This window comes from Labeo rohita, chromosome 14 (assembly GCF_022985175.1).
Source record: "Labeo rohita strain BAU-BD-2019 chromosome 14, IGBB_LRoh.1.0, whole genome shotgun sequence".
NCBI lineage: Eukaryota > Metazoa > Chordata > Actinopteri > Cypriniformes > Cyprinidae > Labeo > Labeo rohita.
The window spans coordinates 27,210,266-27,233,405 of NC_066882.1; the positions used below are offsets into that span (position 1 = coordinate 27,210,266).

The window sequence follows — 23,140 nt, forward strand, 5'->3', positions numbered from 1 at the left end:
GCTGATTGCCACCGTTCTTGAGGATTGTGTATCTAGTTTTGAGGCCTAGATTCTTTTCAACCATTTATATCCATTTTCTGTCTTAGATTTGTAAAATGCTTTATAAACAAAAACAACATTGCCTACATATTAGAATAAGTTATTTATAATGATTTGTATGTTCAGATATCCATAAAACAAAATATATACAATTTAATACCTAAATAGGGACATAGTAGTGTACTCACAGTATGATTTAAAGTTCACAAAAAGTGAGTATGAGTAAACTTGCAGTATAAAACTACTAAACTAGTAGTTTACTGAGACTATACTTGAAAGTGTATTAAAATGCATAAAAAAGTATTTAATTAGTAAACTATCGGTATACCTATAAGTTCACTTTTAGTGTACTTGCAGTACAAACTGAAAACTACTGTCTACTACTAGTTTACTACTGTTATACTTAAAGTATACTTAGAAGTATACTTTTATATACTAGAAAGTGGGCCAATTTAGTCCCAAAATAGTACACTTAAAAGTATACCACTAGTACACTGATATTTGTATACTTACTACATAAAGTATACTTAAAAATATACCTGAACTTTACTGAAGTATACTTATTTTTGGTAAGGGTAGACCAGCCAATGCGCATGTGGAGTCAAAAGCACGAGTCTCTGGTTAGACCAAGCGGCAACCTCCCGGTCTCCCTCTTGAAGCCAACACGGAAGTGACTAAAACTGCAATTCATCGAGTGGCTGCTAGAGGCTGGCTGCAAAAGGGAGTCAATCCCATAGACTCCCCATGTTAAAATGCCCAACCTCACAGCAGAAAAAAATATGTTTACAGCCTGGTACAAAAAGTGGTTTTGGTCTATATAGCTAATTTTGCCCTTCATGTCAGCTGTGAGGGGGGTGAATTTTTTTAGAACTCTGTTTTAATTATATGAAGCCTTAAAATTCTGCAAAATTTAGGGCGTGGCCACTTGAGTAACAGGTGGATTGCCGCTGCTGTCACCACCGTCGCGCTAGGCGGGCGTGGTTTCAGCAACCACCTCCACCCACGTCCCACCTCTTTGCCCATTTTCAATTATCCGGGAGTGGTGTGCAGTGACGCGATTCCAAGATGGCGACGGCCGATTCCCGCCCACTAAGAGCTTCAAAAATGCTCTTCAGAAACACTACATTCATATTTTTTTTACAGTCTATGGGTTAGACCAATTCAATGTTTGCAAACAGTGATGATGTTTTTTGTGGGCGAGGTTTATTTGGTTGCAGAAAATGACAGTTTTCAAGTAGCGGTCTATGGAGCAATGGAATAAAATAATTTAAAAAAAGGTAAACTTGAGTTTATATTTCAAAACTCTGACTTAATTCTCTCAATTTCTCTCAAAGATTAAATAATCTGATAAGTAAAACCAACTCATCATTCTCTTTTTCCCCCCTCTGCTCTGGTTTTTTTCCCCCGAGAATTGACCAACTCACTATTGTTGAGTTAAATCAACTTATAAATTCAGAACTAGGAGATATAAACTTGCATTTGCAAGACAAAAAGTCAGAATTGTGAGCTAAAATAAATAAATGTTATGTAAAATGTTAATAATAATAGGTTTAAATATTATGTCATGCTGTAACTGTAACGTTAGGGCTAATACAATGCATCCACTACAAACAGCATATGTGAATATTATGTAGACATATTGTTTAAATCAAATGTATGCTTTAAAAGTAGAGTAATCATAGCAGTTTTCATTTGTAGCCTGTCTGTTGAAACGTATGTATTTAACTTCAAATGGCGTCTTTGATGACAGTATTCTATAAAAATTATTTGCATTCCGATTCTGGCATCAAAAGGCACAATAATTGTTTCTTTCTTTTATTCCATGGATTTTACCCATTTCCCTCCGCTTGTTACCAGTGTTTTTCTGCCACCACTATGCACGCAGCTGCAAGTGACGTAACTGTGACGTCTTCTCCAAATTGGTCTGCAGTGACTCTTTCATTCAGAAGGCGTTACTATTCCGCTATTGCGTGTTGCAGTTTCTCCTGCTCATAAGTAATTAGGAGTGAACTGTCTTTGTATATCTGTGATGCACGCTTAATGTCATGACAATAAAACATTAATTCTGTTGCAAGGCCTTGCAAGCACTGTTGTTGCCCTCAGGGCATGAAAATCTACTTTAATATATTACATAACGGTTTCGGTCACCCCTGAACTTTAGGTGCACACTATTAGGTCTGGTTTTTCTCACTGAAGGATTTGTTTTTAGGTGTTTATACACTTGGCTTTCTTTATGGCTTTACAGCACAGTTTGAGGTGTGTAGAGCACACAGAAGGTGGCAGAGCTGTATTTGTGTTTTGTGAAATCTGATGAGCAATAAAAATTCATGGAGTGGTAGTAATGTTCAACAGACCACTACAGAACCTGCCCGAGGAATCACGAGGCTTGAAAACATGAGCGGTTTAAATTTGTTTCCTCTGAATTTACCCTTTACTCATTGGCTGCTTTTACTTCTGTGCAGCTGTGACGCATAATGAACAGTACCAGCTGTGGCGGGAGGGGGCGTCTGCAAGCGAAGGCTTGAAGAGCTTTGCAGAGCAGGGACTCACAGTGGAACTGGTGAAGGATGCGAAGGAGGCGAGGAAGAGGCGAGTGGTGGGGTCCATGTACCGTACAGCTGGGATCCCCTCAGGCATCGGCCACAGCTCCACAGAGCTGCTTCTGACACCCAGGACCCCACTGGTAAGATGAACAAAGTCACTACGTCATTGTTTTATTCCTAAATAGAGTGCTGCAGTGATGACGTATTTTTGTTGGCCAATTCAGAAGTCAGCATCATGTTCTCTCAACAAAAACCCAATAGGATTTTTCTATTGGATTTTGGAGTAAAGTTTTTTTAAAGTTTTTTACACATTTTGTTCACAACATCATTTTCACAAATGAGCGCAACGTTTATGAGTTTTGAAGCCTAACACCACAGTCACAAGACTTCATTGTCAGTACCACTAAGCTTCAACAGATCATTTAGTCTTTACTTAAAAACATTTTCCCTGAAAGTTTGAATTAGAATAGTTTTCATCATTATAAACACATCGAGGCTGTGAAAATGACGAAAAACAGATGTTTAATCCAGCGTGTGTGTTGGTGTTCTGAAATGAGGCAAAGTCATCAAAAGTTTTTTCTTTAAAAAAAAAAAATCAAAAGCAAATTCATGTCCCAGTCACATTTTCTTGGATAAATAAACATTACTTACACTTTCAGAAAGAGAGTGAAAAAAAAATCTGTTTTGTAGTTTTACATTATTAATGTAAGCCATATACTATTTAAGACAAGTATGAATCTTATCAAGTTAGTGTTTTTAAGCATTTTACATTTATTTTTGAATAATAACTCAAGGCAGTAACAATTTCGACAAATTTTATGTGGGAACTTATGTTCAGTTATACAGTTAACTATTTTTGAATTTTTCGGATCATTGGTCATCACAGTTCAGTAAACATTGGTCTCAGACAAAGAGATCAACTTCAAGCTGATTACTCGCTAAAAACTCCCACAAATCATGTTTTCATGCCATTTTAAGTCTTATTTTGACGTAAAAGTTAAACTGCCCGCTGTTCTTCAGAAAAATCCTTTTAGGCCCACAATTCTGTGGTTTTTCAGCATTTTTCAAAAGTTTACATACACTGTGTTGTTACCTGAATGATCCACAGCTGTGTTTTTTTGTTTAGTGATAGTTGTTGATGAGTCCCTTGTTTGTCCTGAACAGTTAAATTGCCCGCTGTTCTTTAGAAAAATCCTTCAGGTCCCACAAATTCTTTGGTTTTCCAGCATTTGTATGTATTTTAACCCTTTTCAGCAATGACTGTATGATTTTGAGATCCATCTTTCACACTGAGAACAACTGAGGGACTCATAGCAACTATGACAGAAGATTCAACACTCACTGATGCTCCAGAAGAAAACACGATGCATTAAGAGCTGGGGGTGAAAACCTTTTGAATTTGAAGATCAGGGTAAATTTATCCTATTTTGTCTTCTGGGAAACATGTAAGTATCTTCTGTAGGTGGTACTAAATGAAAAAAAATATTATATTTAGGCAAAATAAGGAAAATGTACACATCTTCATTCTGTTCAAAAGTTTTCACTCTCCTGCTCCTAAAGCATTGTTTTTCCTTCTGAAGCATCAGTGAGTGTTTAAACCTTCTGTAATAGTTGCATATGAGTCCCTCAGTTTGTCCACAGTGTGAAAAGATGGATGTGGACTATATGTAAACATCTTTTATGTGAAATATCTTATTCAGGTCAGTGCAGAATACAAAAAAAAAAAAAAAAAAAAAAATTTTGTATATTATTTTGGTAAAATATTTACCGTTTAGCAGATTCTGCAAGGAATGTAAACTTTTGAAGTCAACTGTATTTTTCTCATTTAGTATTTTGTGAAAATATATTGACCTTATTTTGGGTATTTAACCAAAAAAAACATTGATTTAACTGGAAGTGCTAAAATGCTCATTCTTAAGTTTCTATGTTTTGGTAAATAAAAATAAAAACATTGGGTATGCCAATTCATGCATTCAAGGAAAGAGCTTAGATGATAAAATGAAACCATATCAATATGGATAAGGACTGGTTTCATTTACCCAGTAGAGAAGTAGATAAATCTGCCTCTGGTAATGATATACTGACTTTACATTGGAACTGAAAAGAAATAATGATTTCTTTAGAAATAATGGTTTTCTGGATGGCAAGTAAGAAGGGAAATTCCCCAAAGACATTTCCCATTCCACAGTTTGGACTGTTTAGTTTCAGACTTTTTTATTGCACTAAGGTAAAGCCATCAAATTAATAGAGCATAAAACAACCTGAATATAGACTCGGCCCTGGTGAGCGTTTCCTCAGAATGGTCCGTTTCCTAGAAGACATCCTTAAAGTCGCGACAAAACGGAAGTGACAACAGATCTTTTCGCCTGCATTGTGACATACATCCGAAAGTAACAGATGTAACACTTTATTTTAAGGACCAGTACTTACTATTAACTAGCATGCGAATTACTAGCATATTGGCTGCTTATAAAGCACATAATAATCCCTAATTTTGTAAATGAGGAGTTTATTGATGCAAAAGATGTAGTTAATTGTGAGAACTGGACCTTAAAATAAAGTGTGACTGATGTGGGATGTGTTTCACTCCATTTCTTTTAAAAATGAAACGCGCACAGATGAATTATTCACAATAACATGCATTTAGAAATCAGATAGGGTGAAATTTCAGTTCAGACTCACTTTAATGATACAATATACTTATGTATATATTACACAAAGACAGACTTCATCAGAGTGCAGCTCTCCAAAACCACATCCAGAGTCCCAGGACCTTCAAACCGCAACCTCACTCCCTCCCTTCCGGCTCCTGTGCTGCATTTCCTGCACCCACCAGATCTGCAGATAGTGAGAAGCTGGAGCCTTTCCTTCTCAGTTTCTGGAATATTTATTTTCCTGTTAGCCGTGAGTCAGTTGGTTATAGGGTCTCAAGGCAGTGCTGGTGCTGCTGGTGACCTAGATATCTTTATTGCCAAAGTCTGGAATACAAAGGAGACCTATTAAAAATGGCAACTACCCTCAGTCTGGCATTCACTCCTACTGGTGCTTAACCACAGCATGGCGGGATGTCTGCTGTGGTGCTGCTGTTTTTAGATCCGCAGGGCAGTGAGGTACGACTGGGAGTATGAATGTGGCCTTGGGATGAGGTCTAATTTGGCTCTGTGTGTGTATGGTCTGTGAGCGTCTGTTCATTTATTACTGATGGACTGATTGCTGACACCTTAGTTTTAAACATATTTATTAGTATTAAATTTTGGTGAGTAATTTTCCAGTACGACTGGGCCACATTTATGAATGATGACTCAAATCACATGGATCGTTGAGGAGAGATGAACTATTAATTATTTTAAGTGGTCAGAGATCTTAAAATTAGAGTTAAAGTTGGATATTTAAGTCAATAATTAAAACTTACTTTTTAAGTTGAAACAGTGCATTTTTTTTTTCAAATTCTAATGTTGAATTTTAAAGGGAACCTGGGTATTAAGTCTTGTATGGCTTACTATAACATAAATGATGTCTCTTAGTGAAATACGTAGTAGAAAACCCATGGAAGTTTTGTTGTTTAAAAAATGCACATTGTTTTGTGTATATTTTGGACTATGGTGGCACCATTATTTCGACCATTAAATCGGTGAGCTAAATACTGATTAGAAGACCACAGCTACTGAAAGTGCTTACAGGTGGCAATGGATATAAGCGTAGGCTTAAATCAAATGCCATACCATCGTTTTTCCCCACAAGGAATATAAACGCTCATAGATATCGAGTGAAATCTGTGCTGAGAAACTTCTTCAGTGTCCACAGTGTCATGACAAGCGTCGGCATCTATCGTTTCTTGTCTTTGCTGTTTGTAAAGCTCTTTCAGTAGCTGTGGTCTGCTAAAAGCCTCAGAGGCATCAGGGGTAAAGTGGAGAGAACAAAGACATGGGTCTTAAGGGAGTTTTATTCATCCACAAGCATCTTCCCATACGTTTTTCTTATTATTATTGCTAGAAAAACTGTGAAGACTTACATCACTTCTCTTGTTGTCCTTTGACTGAACATAACATCCAAAAGCTTATTTTCCGAGTTGTGCTGCGGTAAAAATAGCAACAGGTAGTGAAATAATGCATCTTGCAGCATCTGCAAAATGTTAATTCTTTTACCAAAATGCATTTTATTTTTTATTTAGTACTGACCTGGATAGGATATTTCACATTAAAGACATTTACATATAGCCTACAAGAGAAAATAATAGTTGAATTTATAAAAATGACCCCATTCAAAGGTTTGCATACACTTGATTCTTATTACTGTGTTGTTACCTGAAAGATCCACAGCTGTTTTTTGTTTAGTGATAGTTGTTCATGATTGTTTATCCTGAACAGTTAAAATGTTCTTTAGAAAAATCCTTCAGGTGCCACAAATTCTGTGGTTTTCCAGCATTTTTATTTATTTGTACCCTTTCCAACAATGACTGTATGATTTTGAGATCCATCTTTTCACACTGAGGACAACTGAGGGACTCATATGCAACTATTACAGAAGGTTCAAACACTCACTGATGCTTCAGAAGGAAACATGATAAATTAAGAGCCGGGGGTGAAAACTTTTGAACAGAATGAAGATGTGTACTTTTTTCTTATTTTGCCTAAATAGCATTATTTTTTTAATTTAGCATTGCCCTTTAGAAGTTACAGAAGATACTTACATGTTTCCCAGAAGACAAAATAAGTTAAATTTACCGTGATCTTCAAATTCAGAAAGTTTTCAGCCCCGGCTCTTCATGCATCTTAATGCATTTTTCCTTCTGGAGCATCAGTGAATGTTTGAACCTTTTGTAGTAGTTGCATATGAGACCCTCAGTTGTCTTCAGTGTGAAAAGATGGATCTCAAAATAATTTAAAGTCTCTGTTCAACCTACTGAAAAAAATGTTTGCTTATTTGTCTAATCTTGTTGACTATAATGATTAATGTACATGTTAGGCCTACTTTTTACTGTCAGTATTTAGGTACGTTTGCATTTTCACTCACCTGAGTGAAGGAGTACTTAAATTTTACTGGAATAATATAACTTTAGGATGTCTGTATAAGACTGACCAGCACTGCTGTAAACCACTTAGATCAACTTAAAAACCTCCCAGAAACCACATTAGCAACACAACAAAACACTCCGAAGACCTCAGCAACCCCACAGTGCAATCTTGCACAACTCACGTGTTCTTTAGGACATGTAAAACTCTATTTCAGTCTATTTCGTGTTTATTTACTAAATAACTTTACCACAGGATTGTGGGCTGTCATAGGCAGCAAAGGCATCTCAGTAGACAAGATGTTCCATAAACACCAGATTCAGATGTGTCCTTGATACCTTCTTACCTCTGTATACTGCTTGTGAATGCAGCATTTATCATCTTTCTGTGTCATTTTCAACTATCTAAATATACTGCTGGGCTGCAGCTGACATTGCGATGTGTTTAATTAAGAACTCCCAAAAAAGAGACAGTGTCAGATTTCACATTCCTGCAAATGCTTGACCAACACCCTCAAATCAACAGCAAAATAAGTAAATCAGAAACAGCGAAAAGCTGCCCAAACTTATCCAAGGTTCTTTTAATAAGATCCAGACAGCAGCAATGCTGTGGATTTCTACAAAGAGCGAGACATGCGAGAAACCACAGCACGTTCCAGCTGTGCATGCAGACAGACGGAGGAATAGATGAGTTGTCTATTATTTTTCCTGACACGCTATTCTGGCAAATCAGGGCATTGGTTTGGCAATTATGTGTTATTGTGACTTTGTGCCCCGAAGAGAGATTGAGCTCTATTAGCGCAGGCCGGAACAGACAGCAGAGGGATGAGGCACTGCTCGCCTCTCACGCCAGAGAAATTGATATAGCAGGAGGTATTCCTGGAAAAGCCACAGAATGAGAAGAGACGTAGGAGAGATGTGAGGGAGAGACAAGAGTAAATCCAGTCTGGAGAAAAGTCAGCTGTGGACTGGATGTTGTCATAAGGTACCAAAACTGTGGCCCAAATATGGAAACAAAGTGCAGACAACAAATATATCTGTTCTGCTTTTAATGATAACTTCAGGAATGCCCTGTTGTGAGTAATTCATGCTAAAGTGTGTGATCTGCACTCCTAAAAATAAAGATTCTTTATTGGAATCAGTGGTTCCATGAAAAATGTTTAAAAGGGTCACCAGATGCAAAACTCACTTTTGCATGTTGTTTGAACATAAATGTGTGTTGGCAGTTTGTATACACAACCACCCTATAATGATTTTTGTAATGTTTATAAGAAATATCTCCTTTTTCAGATCAAGCCATTCTCAGCTTCTTGTCGGTGTGACGTCACTCCGACAAAGGCTGGTCCCACGACAGTTGATTGACATAACCGGCTTATCTTAGACCCGCCCTGACTGAGCTGTGAACAGTTTGACTCTGACCGCCATTGTTTCGACGCTGGTGCAGGGGAAGACAAGAATGTCTCAGATTGAGCGATTGAGGTGTTTTGTTGTTGGATATAATAATGATCATAGCAGTCATCATTTTCATCATTTTTAGAAGGAAATGCACCCGGCGACCTACATAAATGCATTTTTGTTCGCTCAAATCATTCGTGATCCAGCTTCACCTACAGCAGAAGTGAGTATAAGGGTTTTTATGCGTCTTTGCAAATCGCCTTTCTTAATAATGTGCTAGTTAACAAGTTTAGCGGCTAAATGTGGCTAACGTAAACAGACCGGCTCTTCACCCCACAGTAGAGAGGGTGGGGGTGAGCAGAGCTCATTAGCATTTAAAGGAACATACAACAGAATGGCTTGCTCTGAACAGGGCTGACTTTGACAAGGTAAAAAGGGTGTTTTTTACACTACCACTGAGAAATTTTAACCAAAGTATGTTATCGACTTTAAAACCCTAAAGATTCATATCAGCTTGTGGAAAATGGGTATCCGATGACCCCTTTAACATCTATTAAAACTTCCCATTTCACAAAAGTTCTAACTAGTGTAAAAAGGTTCTTTAGATTAATAAAATGGTTCTTTTAAAGGTGACATATCATGAGACTTTTTCTGTGTTTAAGTGCTATAATCAGGTCCCCAGTGTGTCTGCTAACTCAGAAAACGTGAAAAAGGACAACCCAGTAACTTGGTTTTGGTTTTGGTTAAAGGGGTCATCTGATGCCCATTTTCCACAAGTTGATATGATTCTTTAGGGTCTTAATGAAAAGTCTCTAATATACTTTGGTTAAAAATTCTCAGTGGTTGTATAAAACAACACCCTTTTTACCTTGCCAAAATCATCTCTGCAAAAATCATCTCATTCTAAGGGGTTGTTCCTTTAAATGCAAATGAGCTCTGCTTGCCCCGCCCCTCTCTTCTCTCTGTGTAGTGACGAGCCTGTTTACTTTAGCCGCGTTTAGCTGCTAAACTTCCTAACTATCACGTTATAAGGAAAGGTGATCGCAAAGATTCATAAAAAAACTCTTATACTCACTTCTGCTGTAGGTGAAGCTGGATCACGAATGATTCGCGCGAACATAGACGGATATATGTAGATCGGGAGGCGCATTCCCTTCACAAACAAACTTAATCCACTGCATCTTCAGCGGCTCAGATGTCGGGAGTAAATGACGACCACTATGTTCATTATTACATCCAGCAACACAACACCTCAATCGCTCAATCTAACTTACATCCCTGCTCCGGCATCAAAACTATGGAGGTTACTGGACTGTGACAGCTGGTCTGAGGTAAGATGCTCATATCAGTCAACTATCGTGGGAGCGACCTCTGTCGGTGTGATGCCACATCTGAGAATGGCTCGATTTGAAAAAGGGAATATTATTTTTATGAGACATGAAAGATAACTTAGTTTAGAACTCACATGCCGTGGACAGCCACTTTCCGTGCTTTCTATATCAGAAGTTTAAACGAATATAGTTTAAAACACATGATTTCAATGCGATAGACATGATAATCAAAACCAAACAGATGTTTTTTTGAGAGTATCTGAGGTATGAGCTGTAAAGGCAAAGCCCTATTCTGAAAAGGGGGGCGGGGAACAGCAGCTTATTTGCATTTAAAGAGACGTGTGAAAACAGCAGGTTTCTGCTTCTACTCAAAATAGGCATTTTCTAAATGATATAATAAATGATCTGTGGGGTATTTTGAGCCGAAACGTCAGAGACACATTTTAGGGACACCTGAGACTTATATAACATCTTGTGAAAGGGGCCATAATAGGGCTCCTTTAAGAACTGTTCAATGGAAGGTTCTTTGAGGAACCAAAATGTTTTTTCTATGGTCTTTATTTTTAAGAGTTTGATTCAAATGTATTACTGCTTAATGACTCTGTCTCCTCTTCCATAGCTCATTTTTGACTTCAAGGTCCTCATAGTATAAAATAATTTTATACATTTTTAACATTTTAGTTCATTTGTTATATAAAATATTTTATTTTTAAATAGCTGCTCCCTTAAAAGAACCACTGACAATGTATTTTTAAATTATTTTTGTTATTTATTTATTTATTTTTTTACAGACACGTGGATTGCAATTCTTAGTTTGAGATATTTTTAACTTTTCTTCTGAAACTCTAGAAGAGACAAAACTATGAAGCAGGATATTTTAAAATCACATTTTGCGCTACATTTAATCTGACTGCTGTCTTGAAAAAATAATTTGGGTATTAAAAAGATCTTAAAGGGCTTTTGACACTGTTTAACCTTGTCTTGCTAACAAAATGCAGATTTTAACCTTGGGTATTTTCACACTTGTAATTTAGAAATGGGGTTAGCACTGCTTTTTATCCAATGTTATGAAATTCTTTTCCAGAGCAGGGCTAGCAGCAATTTTACAGTGTTAACCATACACTGCGATGCCAAATGTGTCCAGTATGAAATAACACAGTGTTCGAATGTTACAGTTGGATGCTAGAACAGCCAAACGTGTCTCATATTTATGTGCTTTTGGACAGAAACAACAAGCTGTTATTTCAGCATTTCCTCAAATGACAGAAACTGTGTGAAATTAAAGGAGAAGTCCACTTCCAGAACAACAATTCACAAATAATTTACTTACCCCCTTGTCATCCAAGATGTTCATGTCTTTCTTTCTTCAGTCATGAAGAAATTACGGTTTTTGAGGAAAACATTTCAGGCTTTTTCTCCATATAATGGACTTCATTGGTGCCCCGATTTTGAACTTCCAAAATGTAGTTTAAATGCGGCTTCAAAGGGCTTGAAACAATCCCAGCCGAGGAAGAAGGGTCTTATATAGCGAAACGACCGGTCATTTTTTTCGGAAAAAAACATTTTTTATACTTTTTAAGCACAAAAGCTTGTGTAGCACAGGTTCTGGGATGCGCGTTCACAATGCTACGTACTGTTGATTCATGTTGAAAGGTCACACGGAACTACAGACCCAGTGTTTAAAAAAACAAACACACAAAGACTAAGAAAGTGCAAGTAAGTTTGTAAACGCTGTTTACAAACAAAAAGCTACAACGATGTCCTCTCAAGTTGTAGGAGAAAATAAGATGGAGTTTTTTCGCCTTACTCAGCACACAGACGATGAACTTACGCGTGATTCGTAGTAGTGATGGGAAGTTCAGATCATTTTACCGACTCGGACCTTTGAGTCTTGTTCAGCAAAATGAATCTTTTTTCGAGTCATTTCGTTCATTTAACAAAATATAATATAATATAATATAAAATACAAAATATAATATAATATAATATAAAATATAATAAACGACCCATTACTAATTCGTAGCATTGTGGACGCACATCCCAGAGCCTGTGCTACACATCTTGGATGACAAGGGGGTGAGTAAATTATTTGTAAATTGTTGTTCTGGAAGTGGACTTCTCCTTTCAGTGAAATTTTTACCTTTATAGTCTGAAATGTCCATTTAGGAAAAGCTTGATAGAAAAGTCTGCAAGATATAATACAAGGATATGCAATGCTAGTACCTAAGGTTAACTAATTAAGGGTTAACCTGAATAACTATAGATGGTATATTAAATGATTCATTCATTCATTTCATTCATTCAAACAGTTCAATTGTGAAAAGCCCTGAAGTTCCCTTTTGACTTGTACCAGTAAGCAACTACCCATAACACACTAACTGAGTTTTACACTTACGTTTTCAGAAAATCTGAAAATCTACCTTGAGATTTCTTTTTTGTAGGGATGTTTGACTGATATACCTTATGTGAACTCGAGCAGACAGGATCTGTTAGGTTTTATTGTATGTCTGATGAATCATCTTTGGCTGAATATCAGGCTTGCGCTCGTCCTAAAATAGGCGATGTCACTCCATGGCTCGTTTTTCTCTCTGCGACTGCGTCGTATGGCTATTCCCTCATTCTGCTCTGACCGAGGGGCTCTTCCTGAATGAGGTCATAGTCAAAAAGGAAACATTCATCACCATTTAGAGAAAAAAACCCAGATGGTCTAGCCTAACATACACAGGAAGCAGTGGAAAATACTGGAAATGGCAACAAAGAAAAGATTCAGATGTGACTTGTGAAGCCAATAATGTTAGCAGAGCATGTTGAAAAAAAACAAGTACTTTGCCATTGGGTAAATTAGCGTTGGTAATCTCTGTGTGTACGTTTTCAGTATGAGACTGACTGATTGTGTTGTGTTTTTTTTCCCAGCTGTCTCTGATAGTGAAAGTGATCCCCAGTCCAGACTGGTTTGTGGGGGTGGACAGTCTGAACCTGTGTGAGGGTGGGCAGTGGAAACAGGAAGTGACCTTTGACTTGCACCCATTTGATGCCGGCACAGATAGTGGATTCACTTTCTCCTCACCAAACTTTCCAACAACACCCCCAGAAAATATCACCATGGTGAGATATGCTTCCCATTATCTAGCTACTGTTTAAAAGCGTGGGGTCTGTAAGATCTTTGATCTCTTTGTTTTTTAAAGGAGAAATTAATGCTTTTTTCAGCAAGGATGCATGAAATCGATCACAAGTAAAGATATTTTTAATGTTCAGCATATTAGAATGATTTCAGAAGGATATGCATCAGTAATGATGCAGAAAATTCAGCTTTGCATCACAGGAATAAACTGCATTATGAAATACATTAAATAGAAAAGTGTTATTTCATTAGTAATTTACAGTATTACTGGTTTTACGGTAATTAAATTAAATTAAATTAAAATTATATGATTTTAAGAAGTTAAGAAGATTTTAGTGGGTACTGGCATTTTTGACCAATGAATTTCCATGGCTTTTTCTTTTGTTCATTGTGACTGGATAAGGTTTTAATAGAGATTGTAGGTAAGATTTTCCATTGTTTTAGGTACCAACATCTGTAATAAGACAAAAATTCCTTGAGACTCGAATCTGGCTGACTGGAGAGTTTGTTTTACATAAACGTTACTTTATTTTAAGGACCGGTTCTCTAGTTGCTTATTAGCATGCATATTACTAGGATATTGGCTGCTTACTAGTAATTCTTAAGCACATATTAATGCCATTTTCTGCATGACTATATTTTAGATGCCTTAATCCAAACCCATACCTAAACTTAAATATTAATAAGCAGCAAATTAAGAATTTATTGAGGGAAAGCTCTTAGTTAATAATGAATATGTGCTCCCTAATTTAATGTATTCACTCTAGAAATTTCCAAAAGGAATTTAAAAAGGATACTTTACCCAAAAATAAATGTTTTACTCACCCTCATGTTGTTTCAAATCAATATGGAACACAAAAGGAGAAATTTTGAACAATGTTCAAACTGCTCACTTCCATATAATAATAGCGGATGGGGAACCAGTAGCTGTAAAGCTCATAAATGGCAAAAAACATCATAAAGTGATTTGGGCGAGGGAAAAAAAGGCTTTATTCAGCCACAGTGCTTTCTTACTTTCCTTGAATAGAGAAGTACAGATTGGACTGCTATTAAAAACTAATTTTGGGTTTGAAGTAGTTAAATGGGTTTCAAAAAACATCAAATTAAGTAACTAATGAATTTTGATTTTGTGGTAAACCACTGTAGATTTGATCAGTTTTCATGGCTTTTGCCTGGAAGTCATAATTTTATAACTTCCCAGACATTTCCAGGTTTTTCATGACCATGGGAGCCCTGAGCCCTGAGTTGATTTCAGGAACTGGTTTACATTTGGTTTTAAAATAAATTGTATTTTAAAAACATTAAAATGACATCAACGTCTTATATTTTTGCAATATTTTGGCTGACGCAAATCACAACTCTGCTGCATCAATATCTGTTTTGTTCTCATCCAGATCACCTCTCAAAAGCCAAACCACCCGGCAAATTCCTTCTACTACCCTCGGCTAACCGAACTCCCTCCTCTGGCCACCATTTGGGTGAAGCGACAGGCCCGCACACCTGCCCGTCAACCGAACCGAGTGTCTAATCACATCCTGCCTGACACAACCAGACCCCACAGATTCTCAGGTAGATCTGCATACACGTTTAACACATTCAAGTGGAGAGTATTGTGTCTCTTGTTTGTGACCTTCCATTTTCACTGTTTGACTGGTAAATCTAAAAAGACAAATGCTATGTGCTTTTCCTGGATGTTTTGCTTTACCACAACATTGTGCACGATTTCACGTGTCGCAGTGTTTTTTGGGGGGAAGTAAACAGTTGAAACTTAATGAACCCTAATGGACGCCACATGTAGTAAACACTTTTTATTTGCTTCCACAAAAATGTAAGCACGTGTGTTGTTCCACTAACTAGCATTCTTGGCATTTTTTAGTACACTTTGCTAGTTTTGCACATAAATTGGGACTTACTTTTAAACTCAGTGCATAGGAGCCACTCTGACTACATTAAAAATATAAAAACTATATGCTTTCTCAGTAAAAAGGCTATTGGTTTTAGTTGTGTAACTTATAGTTGAGGTCAAAAGTTTATATACACCATGCATAATGTAAACTATTTTACCAAAATAAGAGGCATCATACAAAATGCATGTTTTTTATTTAGTACTGACCTGAATATTTCACATAAAACACATTTACATATAGTACACAAGAGAAAATAATAGTTGAATTTATAAAAATGACCTCGTTCAAAAGTTTACATACACTTGATTCTTAATACTGTGTTGTTCCCTGAATGATTCACAGCTGTTTTTTTGTTTAGTGATAGTTGTTCATGAGTCTCTTGTTTGTGCTGAACAGTTAAACTGCCCACTGTTCTTCAGAAAAATCCTCCAGGTCCCACAAATTCTTTGGTTTTTCAGCATTTGTGTGTATTTGAACCCTTTCCAACAATGACTGTATGATTTTGAGATCCATCTTTTCACACTGAGGACAACTGAGGGATTCATTACAGAGAGCAACTATTACAGAGGATTTAAACTCTAACTGAAATTTAACTTATTTTGTCTTTTGAGAAAAATGGAAAAAACTGTTCTGTAGCTTCTGAAGGGCAGTACTAAATGAAAAAAATCATGCTATTTTAGCAAAATAAGAAAAATGTACACATCTTCATTCTGTTCATAAGTTTTCACCCCCCGCTCTTAATGCATCGTATTTCCTTCTGAAGCATCAGTGAGTGTTTGAACCTTCTGTAATAGTTGCATATGAGTTGTCCTCAGTGTGAAAAGATGAATCTCAAAATCATACAGTCATTGTTGGAAAGTGTTTGAATGCTGCAAATACAGATTTTGCAAGGTGTATGTAAACTTTTGACCTTAACTGTATCTGCTAGTTGCCATGCTTAATAAGTGATATAAGTGAAACTGATTATATTTTCATTACAAGATAAAATGTTACTAAAAGATGTCACTGTTGTAACTATGTAACAGTTGACACTTTGACCATTTTGACTCATAATTTCAGTAGCAGGATTTGCTTGGCCAACCAAATGTTGTTTCCTTGATCAGATTAACCTTAAATTTTAATATTTATTTGAATTAAAATCATCAAAATATTGCAAACCATAACTATATACCTAATATAGTTGGCAGACAGTAATATACTCCTTGATGATAGGTCATTGAGATCAAAATTAAAGGACATTCCCCATAATGTGTTCAAAATGAAATATTTTGTTATTTAAAAGAAAATTTAATTTCAACTTACGTTTTGAAAATGTTAACTTATTCATAATTTTGAACTCAATTCAAAAAGGAGACATTGCAGAAACTGAAATGCAGCCCCTAATGGATAAAATATTATATTTCCTAAGAAAATGGTATGAAATGGACATGAAATGTACTCTGAATTATACAAAGACCCAGTAACCTACTAAAAAAATCCACAATTGTTCAATTATTTGTGATATCTGAGCCTGCTGGCTCTCAGTACAAATACGGCAGTGGTCTGTTTTTCTTTAATTGGCCATGCATAAACATGCACATAAACATAATCTCTTGACGGATTGCTTCCAGACAGCTTTTTTGGCTAGCGCTCCTAACGATTCCTGCATGTTTTGCAGAAACACCGCTGGACTGCGAGGTGTCGATGTGGTCGTCCTGGGGCCTGTGCCTGGGGCCGTGCTCTCGGGGCGGCACGCGCCATCGCACCCGTTACATCCTGCTCAAACCCGCCAACAGCGGCACGCCGTGCCCCGAGTTGGAGGAACAGGAAGAATGCACGCCGCACAACTGCCTCACGTATCAGTGATGCCGGTCACACCGCTGGCATAGACACTTTGACGCTGTCCAAACGGAGAGCCGAGTTTAACCTCATGCCAATGCTGAGTCACTGCCGCAGAATGTGGGAGAGCCGCCTGGCTGGACGTCCAGTGAGCTGCATTGGCTCCTCTCCTCACTGGAAAAGAACGGCTCGTATTCTGTTAATAGAGACTTTGATTATGGGTGCTGTACTCCCAGTAATCTCAGTGTATCTTTGCGTAATCGCACACTATTTTGCCAATATAGATTTGTGGAATAGACGACTTGCTGTTGCTCGACCACTGAATTTAACATAACTACACAAATTAACATAAGCCTTCCTCTCGATCTCACAACAATAGCGGGTTTTGGGTTTTGAGTGATTTGACAGATGCTGCGGTAGTAGGCCGTAGGAGTCAACTAGTAGTACATTAGTAGTAAAATAACACTTGAAGACACCCCAGCTCCTGTCTCATACAGGCCTAACTATGTTCTAAATGCAGATGCATATAGTTTACAATATTATCTTGTGAGGAATCACACAAAACAAACTGTCATTTGTCATTTATCAAATAAGGGACCGTTTAAATGTTCCAGGTCAAGAGTTTTTAACCATTTTTTGAAAGAAGTCTCTTATGCTCACCAGTTTGTTCAGAAATACAGTAAAAATGAACATATTTTGAAATATTATTACTATTTAATGTGTTCTATTTGAATATATTTTATGTAATTTATTTCTGATGCAAAGCTGAATTTTCAGCATCATTACTTCAGTTTTCAGTGTCACATGATCATTCAGAAATCATTCTAATATGCTGATTTGCTGCTCAAGAGACATTGCTTATTATTATCATTGTTGAACAGTTGTGCTGCTCGATAATAATAATAATCGATCATTCAAGAGAACTGCATTTTAAACAGAATATATTGTAACATTATTGTCAGTGTTTATCGTTGTAATGCATTCTTGATAAATAAAAGTACTCTTTTTCTTTCTTTTGTGTTTTAATCTTATTTACCCCAACCTTTTAAATATAATGCTTTCAACAATTATTAAACAGCACAACTGTTTTCAGCAATGATGCTGAAAATTCAGCTTTTCTATCACGTATAATTGTCATTTTAAAATACATTCAAATAGAAAACATATTTAAATTTATACTAATATTTCACAATATTACTGTATATTTTGATTAAATAAATACGTTCTTGGTAAGACTAAAATACTTCTTATAAAACATTTAAAAATCATAATAATTCCAGACTGACCGGTAGTGTATATGTTGTATTTTATGTTTCTTCTAATAATAAAATGAAATTCTCTCTCAGATCATCTCCTTTTTGATGTGTTTTTATGGTAGCATTTTACAATCATTTTCCTTAAAAATATTGACATTGTTAGCAATAATAAATGTGACCCTCGATCACAAAACCAGTCTTAAGTAGCACAGGATTATTTGTAGCAATAGGCAAAAATACACTGTATGGGTCAAAACTATCCATTTTTCTTTTATGCCAAAAATCATTAGGATATTAAGTAAACATCATGTTCCATTAAGTTATTATTTCCTACCGTAAATATATCAAAACTTAATTTTTGATTAGTAACATGCATTGCTAAGAACTTCATTCGAATAAATTTATAGGCAGTTTTCTTATTTATTTATTTTTTTTTGCACCCTCAGATTCCAGATTTTCAAACAGTTGTATCTTGGCCAAATATTCCCCTATCCTAACAAACCATACATCACTGAAAAGCTTATTTATTCACCTTACAAATTATAAATCTCAACTGCAATAAATTGACCCTTATGACTTGTTTTGTGGTCCAGGGTCACAAATGTTCTGAAACATCATGCTGCATAACAATAAATCTGGGTTTGCACAAACGTATGGAGCTCATATCGCTTAAGTGATTCTGTCATTGCAGTAGAAAGGGAACAAAACCTTCACTGTTGTGCTGATCACGAGTAATAGTATTAAATTAGGAAAGGAAAGCAAATATGAGCAAGTGCTGTTCCCAAATGATTGTCTGAAGTCTTTAGCTCTATATCCTGTGACCCATAATGGAATGATTATGCGTGTAATTTACGTGTAGTTGATTTTCCTCTCTTACTTAGGTGACGTACTAAATGAAAAGGTTAGAATAGACACAAACTCGTTTAATAATACTAGCTGCTGTTATAAATACGATTAGAGATGATAATTAACATTTGATGTACTCCTTTTATGAACTAGTCAGTTTCCTTACGTATTAATGTGGATGTCTTTATCTGCTTAAATTGGAATTAGATGGACAGATGAATCAATGTTTTGGTATTTATTATCAGCTGCCCTGGTGAAAAAACGAGCATATGCTGGTTGGGTAGGTTTTGATGCTGGATTAAGCTGGTCCTTTGCTGGTTTTTGCTGGACATGTTGCTGGTCAAGGACCAGCATAAACCAGCAAAGGACCAGCTTAAACCAGCATCAAAACATACCTACCAGGCTCTGCTGTTTTTTTCACCAGGGTGGGCATTTAATTGACCATATGCACGGATTACTTCCTTGTTCTAGACAAGCCAGCTCATTGATTTCCGGTCAACTGTACTGTGCCATAATAGGAGTGTCCTTTGCTCGTTTTCTCTACATAATTTGTTTGTCTAAGAAGACCAAACTTCCATGTAAACCGTTTCAAGAATGACAAACGCCAGTGTAAAAAATTATGCCAGTAAATCCGCTAAATATGCGCGAGTCATTGCTATGATTGACAGTAATAACCGAATGAAACATCTGGCAAGCCGATGTCAAAAACAGAGCTGTGCATTCAGTCATTCAGACTAAATTCAGAGTAAGAAAACTACAGCAGTAACAAGTTTGTGTTGGTTAAATATAGGCTATTTAATAGCTTTTACAATTCAAGATAAAACTTAAAAAATGTAGTTACATGAAAAGATGTAGTAGATGTAAATATAAAATATTTCAAATGTATATTGATTCATATTGAATGATTATTTAATTCTTATTAATATATTAATATTAATTATTAATATATTAATATTTAACTTATTTAATTTGTAGTGAACTATACGTATTTAAATTCACCCTTATAGTCTGAGCTTATTTATTTTATTAACTTTCTGCACTTGCTATACAATATACTTAAGTGCGGTTAAAGTACTAAAATTTGTTATACTAGTCATTTTATAATAAATCGAAAAGCAAAAATGGCAAAAACAGCCATTAAAACGGCAGCTGCAGCCAACGAGTGATGCTCTACTGCCATCTTCTGGTTATAAGGGTAATTTCATATCATTTTCATCTTAAAAAGTCGTTTTCCGTGAAAAGATATTTTTCTCATATCGTCTTTATGAATGAAAAGTGAATCTTTCAAGTGAATTTGACTGCACAGCTGTAGAGTTTAAAAATAATAAAGGTTTTAAAATGTTACAAGATTTTAAAAAATGTGTTCATGACTATAAAGGAAATTATCAAGAATACTATTAAGATGTCATTGAAGAAAAGCAACATTAGTTACCTAACAGTTATGATAGTGTTAGCTGTCAGCATTTAAATGTACAACTATGTGTCTAGGTACTCTCCTGGGATTACCAGGCTCTTTATATGTCGTTAAATAACATGAAACTGGACGTTCATGCCGCTATCATTATTTATAATGTTGCAGTTATTATTTTTCTCAGTTTCTGATAAGATCGAGGCAGGAGAGGAGTCTCAGGTGTCTCCACTTATATATAAAATGAACTTCACCGGAAGTTTACGAGCTGTCTTATCATTATGCGAAGTTCTAGAGAACGATCCATGCATATGGTCAGTTACTTAGGAAATAATAACTAAACGTAATATTATCACATTAAAGCAGCATGATTGTTTTGACATGTTGCCATCTAGTGGAAGAAACAGATCTTACAGTGTCACAGAATACTGCAACTGTACATGCAGTATTACCAAAATATGAAAAAGAGGGCCACGGTTGCCTTAACTTATCATTCAGCAAAATGTTAAAACAAACGAAGAATCTTAAAAATAGAAATTAAATCTGCTAAAAAAGAGAACTTGTTTGGTTCAATGCAGTAAACTGCAAAACTGTGTAAATGGTACTAAATGGTGTAAACTTTATTGCCAGAATCCCCTTGTAATTATTTAGCTTTTTCTGTGATGCAGATGATCATAGGCCTGTGGTTAGGAGGCAGAGCAGGAAACCCCCCCAAAAGTCCAGGCTGAATATTTTGTACATTTGACAGTATGTTTTGTTCCAAAGAACCAGTCTGTAAAGAAGGCAATTACTGAAACGTAGGCTGGTAATTTTCATGATGAAAGCGATATCTTGCGCCCTCATGGGGCTGTGAGAAAAAACACAACCACTTCACATGAATGAAATACTAATGGCCAGAGAGAAAACTTTCAATGAGCCAGGAGAATGAGCAAAATTAGCAGAAAATTGAATCCATTACATTACACATTTTAGGTAATATAATCAGATTACTTTTGATCTAACTTGTTTACCACATTGATTTAAATAGGATAATCTTGTACCATATTGACAAAAAAATATAAAGAGTAAGAAAATATATTCCATTTGTTGTTGTTATTAACAACATGAAGTGCATTAAACCTCAAATTACATCCCAGTAAGGTTTTTCAAAATGGGTTTGTGAACGAATTGCAGGGGGTTTTGAGTTTAATGAAAAGCTAATAATTACTTAAATCATAAAAATGTTGAAATTAAAATCATTCTAAAATCAGTCAAAATAATAAATAAAACTTATTAAAAAAACTGAAACACTGCAAATGTGATAATTACTAAAATATTTATTTTAAAATTTTCAGGGGTACTTCAAGTAAATATATTAGGTGAAAGAGGATCAGATGACAAAATGTTTGTGTGAATTTGTGCATTTTAATGTGTTTGAAAGACAAAAGCATTCCAGATAGAAATACATGTTTAAATAACATACAGAGTGATAATTCAAAAAAAATTGTAATTTTTGTAAATCAGTGGTTAAAAGCTGTGTCGCCACTTGACTAATGACTGATATTTATGTGACTGTTTACATAACTAAACAACGGGCTCTGTGTCAAGATTATGCTTCTTGGTGACCCACACACCTCTCTTGATCTGACTGGTAAAGGGATTGCCAGACAATGGTCATCTGTCCTGAGAAGAAAGAATTTCATCTACTGTCTGAGCCGTGCACACAACTGCTGAATGTGGATTTGATTTGGTCAAGTCAAAAAGGCAAAATTACTTTCATGTGATATATTGTAAATTAACCTAATGGAGTACTAGTAATGCTAATTTAGATCACTAAATCATTGATAGTTCATACTGTTTTAGCATTTAGATTTTTTTTTTAAATAAACATAAGAATAGCTTTCATATGTCAGTAACACTGGACTGAAGCAACTTAAATTAATGAAAAATTAATGTTAAAATGTAATAAACCAGCTTTTGAGGAACATATATTTGTTCATCTCTCAATCATCACTGTACTACATTGCATCATATGTTTTGCTGTCACCAAAAATATCATCTTAAGACATATTAACGGCACATATAGAGAGACAACTAATATTTATATGCATTTTATGTAAGCAGTCTACTGTACTGTTGTAAAGATCTATTTGATTTACATGCTATCTGATTTATTTATTAATTTATTTGTCATATAAGTATCAGCAACACCGAACTGCATATTTTAGCTCAGTTCGAATAAAAATTCAGTGTTTTTTCATCCACGATTAGCCCCATGTTGTCACTACATTCTACTATAGGACACAAAACACTGTATCAACAATATATCAAATATTATACACATGTTAGATCATGACTCAACACCAGAAATCTTGAAATGAAATGAGAATATAAATGGCTTAAATGATTATTATACATGATTATATGATTAAATGAATAATAAAGTGAATAAATGATGAATGATTACAAAGGAATGAATAAAGAAT

The 23,140-nt window shown here is 35.7% G+C and overlaps 1 protein-coding gene across 1 annotated transcript in view; it reads left to right on the plus strand.

The window, feature by feature from the left end:
* Positions 1-18,482, plus strand: part of spon2a (spondin 2a, extracellular matrix protein) — a 31,881-nt gene extending 13,399 nt beyond the window's left edge. Inside the window, exons 3-6 of the mRNA XM_051128347.1 lie at positions 2,502-2,722; positions 13,233-13,424; positions 14,835-15,009; positions 17,005-18,482. Coding sequence (XP_050984304.1) covers positions 2,502-2,722; positions 13,233-13,424; positions 14,835-15,009; positions 17,005-17,192 — 776 coding nt within the window. The 3' untranslated portion in view covers positions 17,193-18,482. The remainder of the gene's footprint in view (positions 1-2,501; positions 2,723-13,232; positions 13,425-14,834; positions 15,010-17,004) is intronic.
* The last annotated feature ends 4,658 nt before the right edge of the window (positions 18,483-23,140 follow it).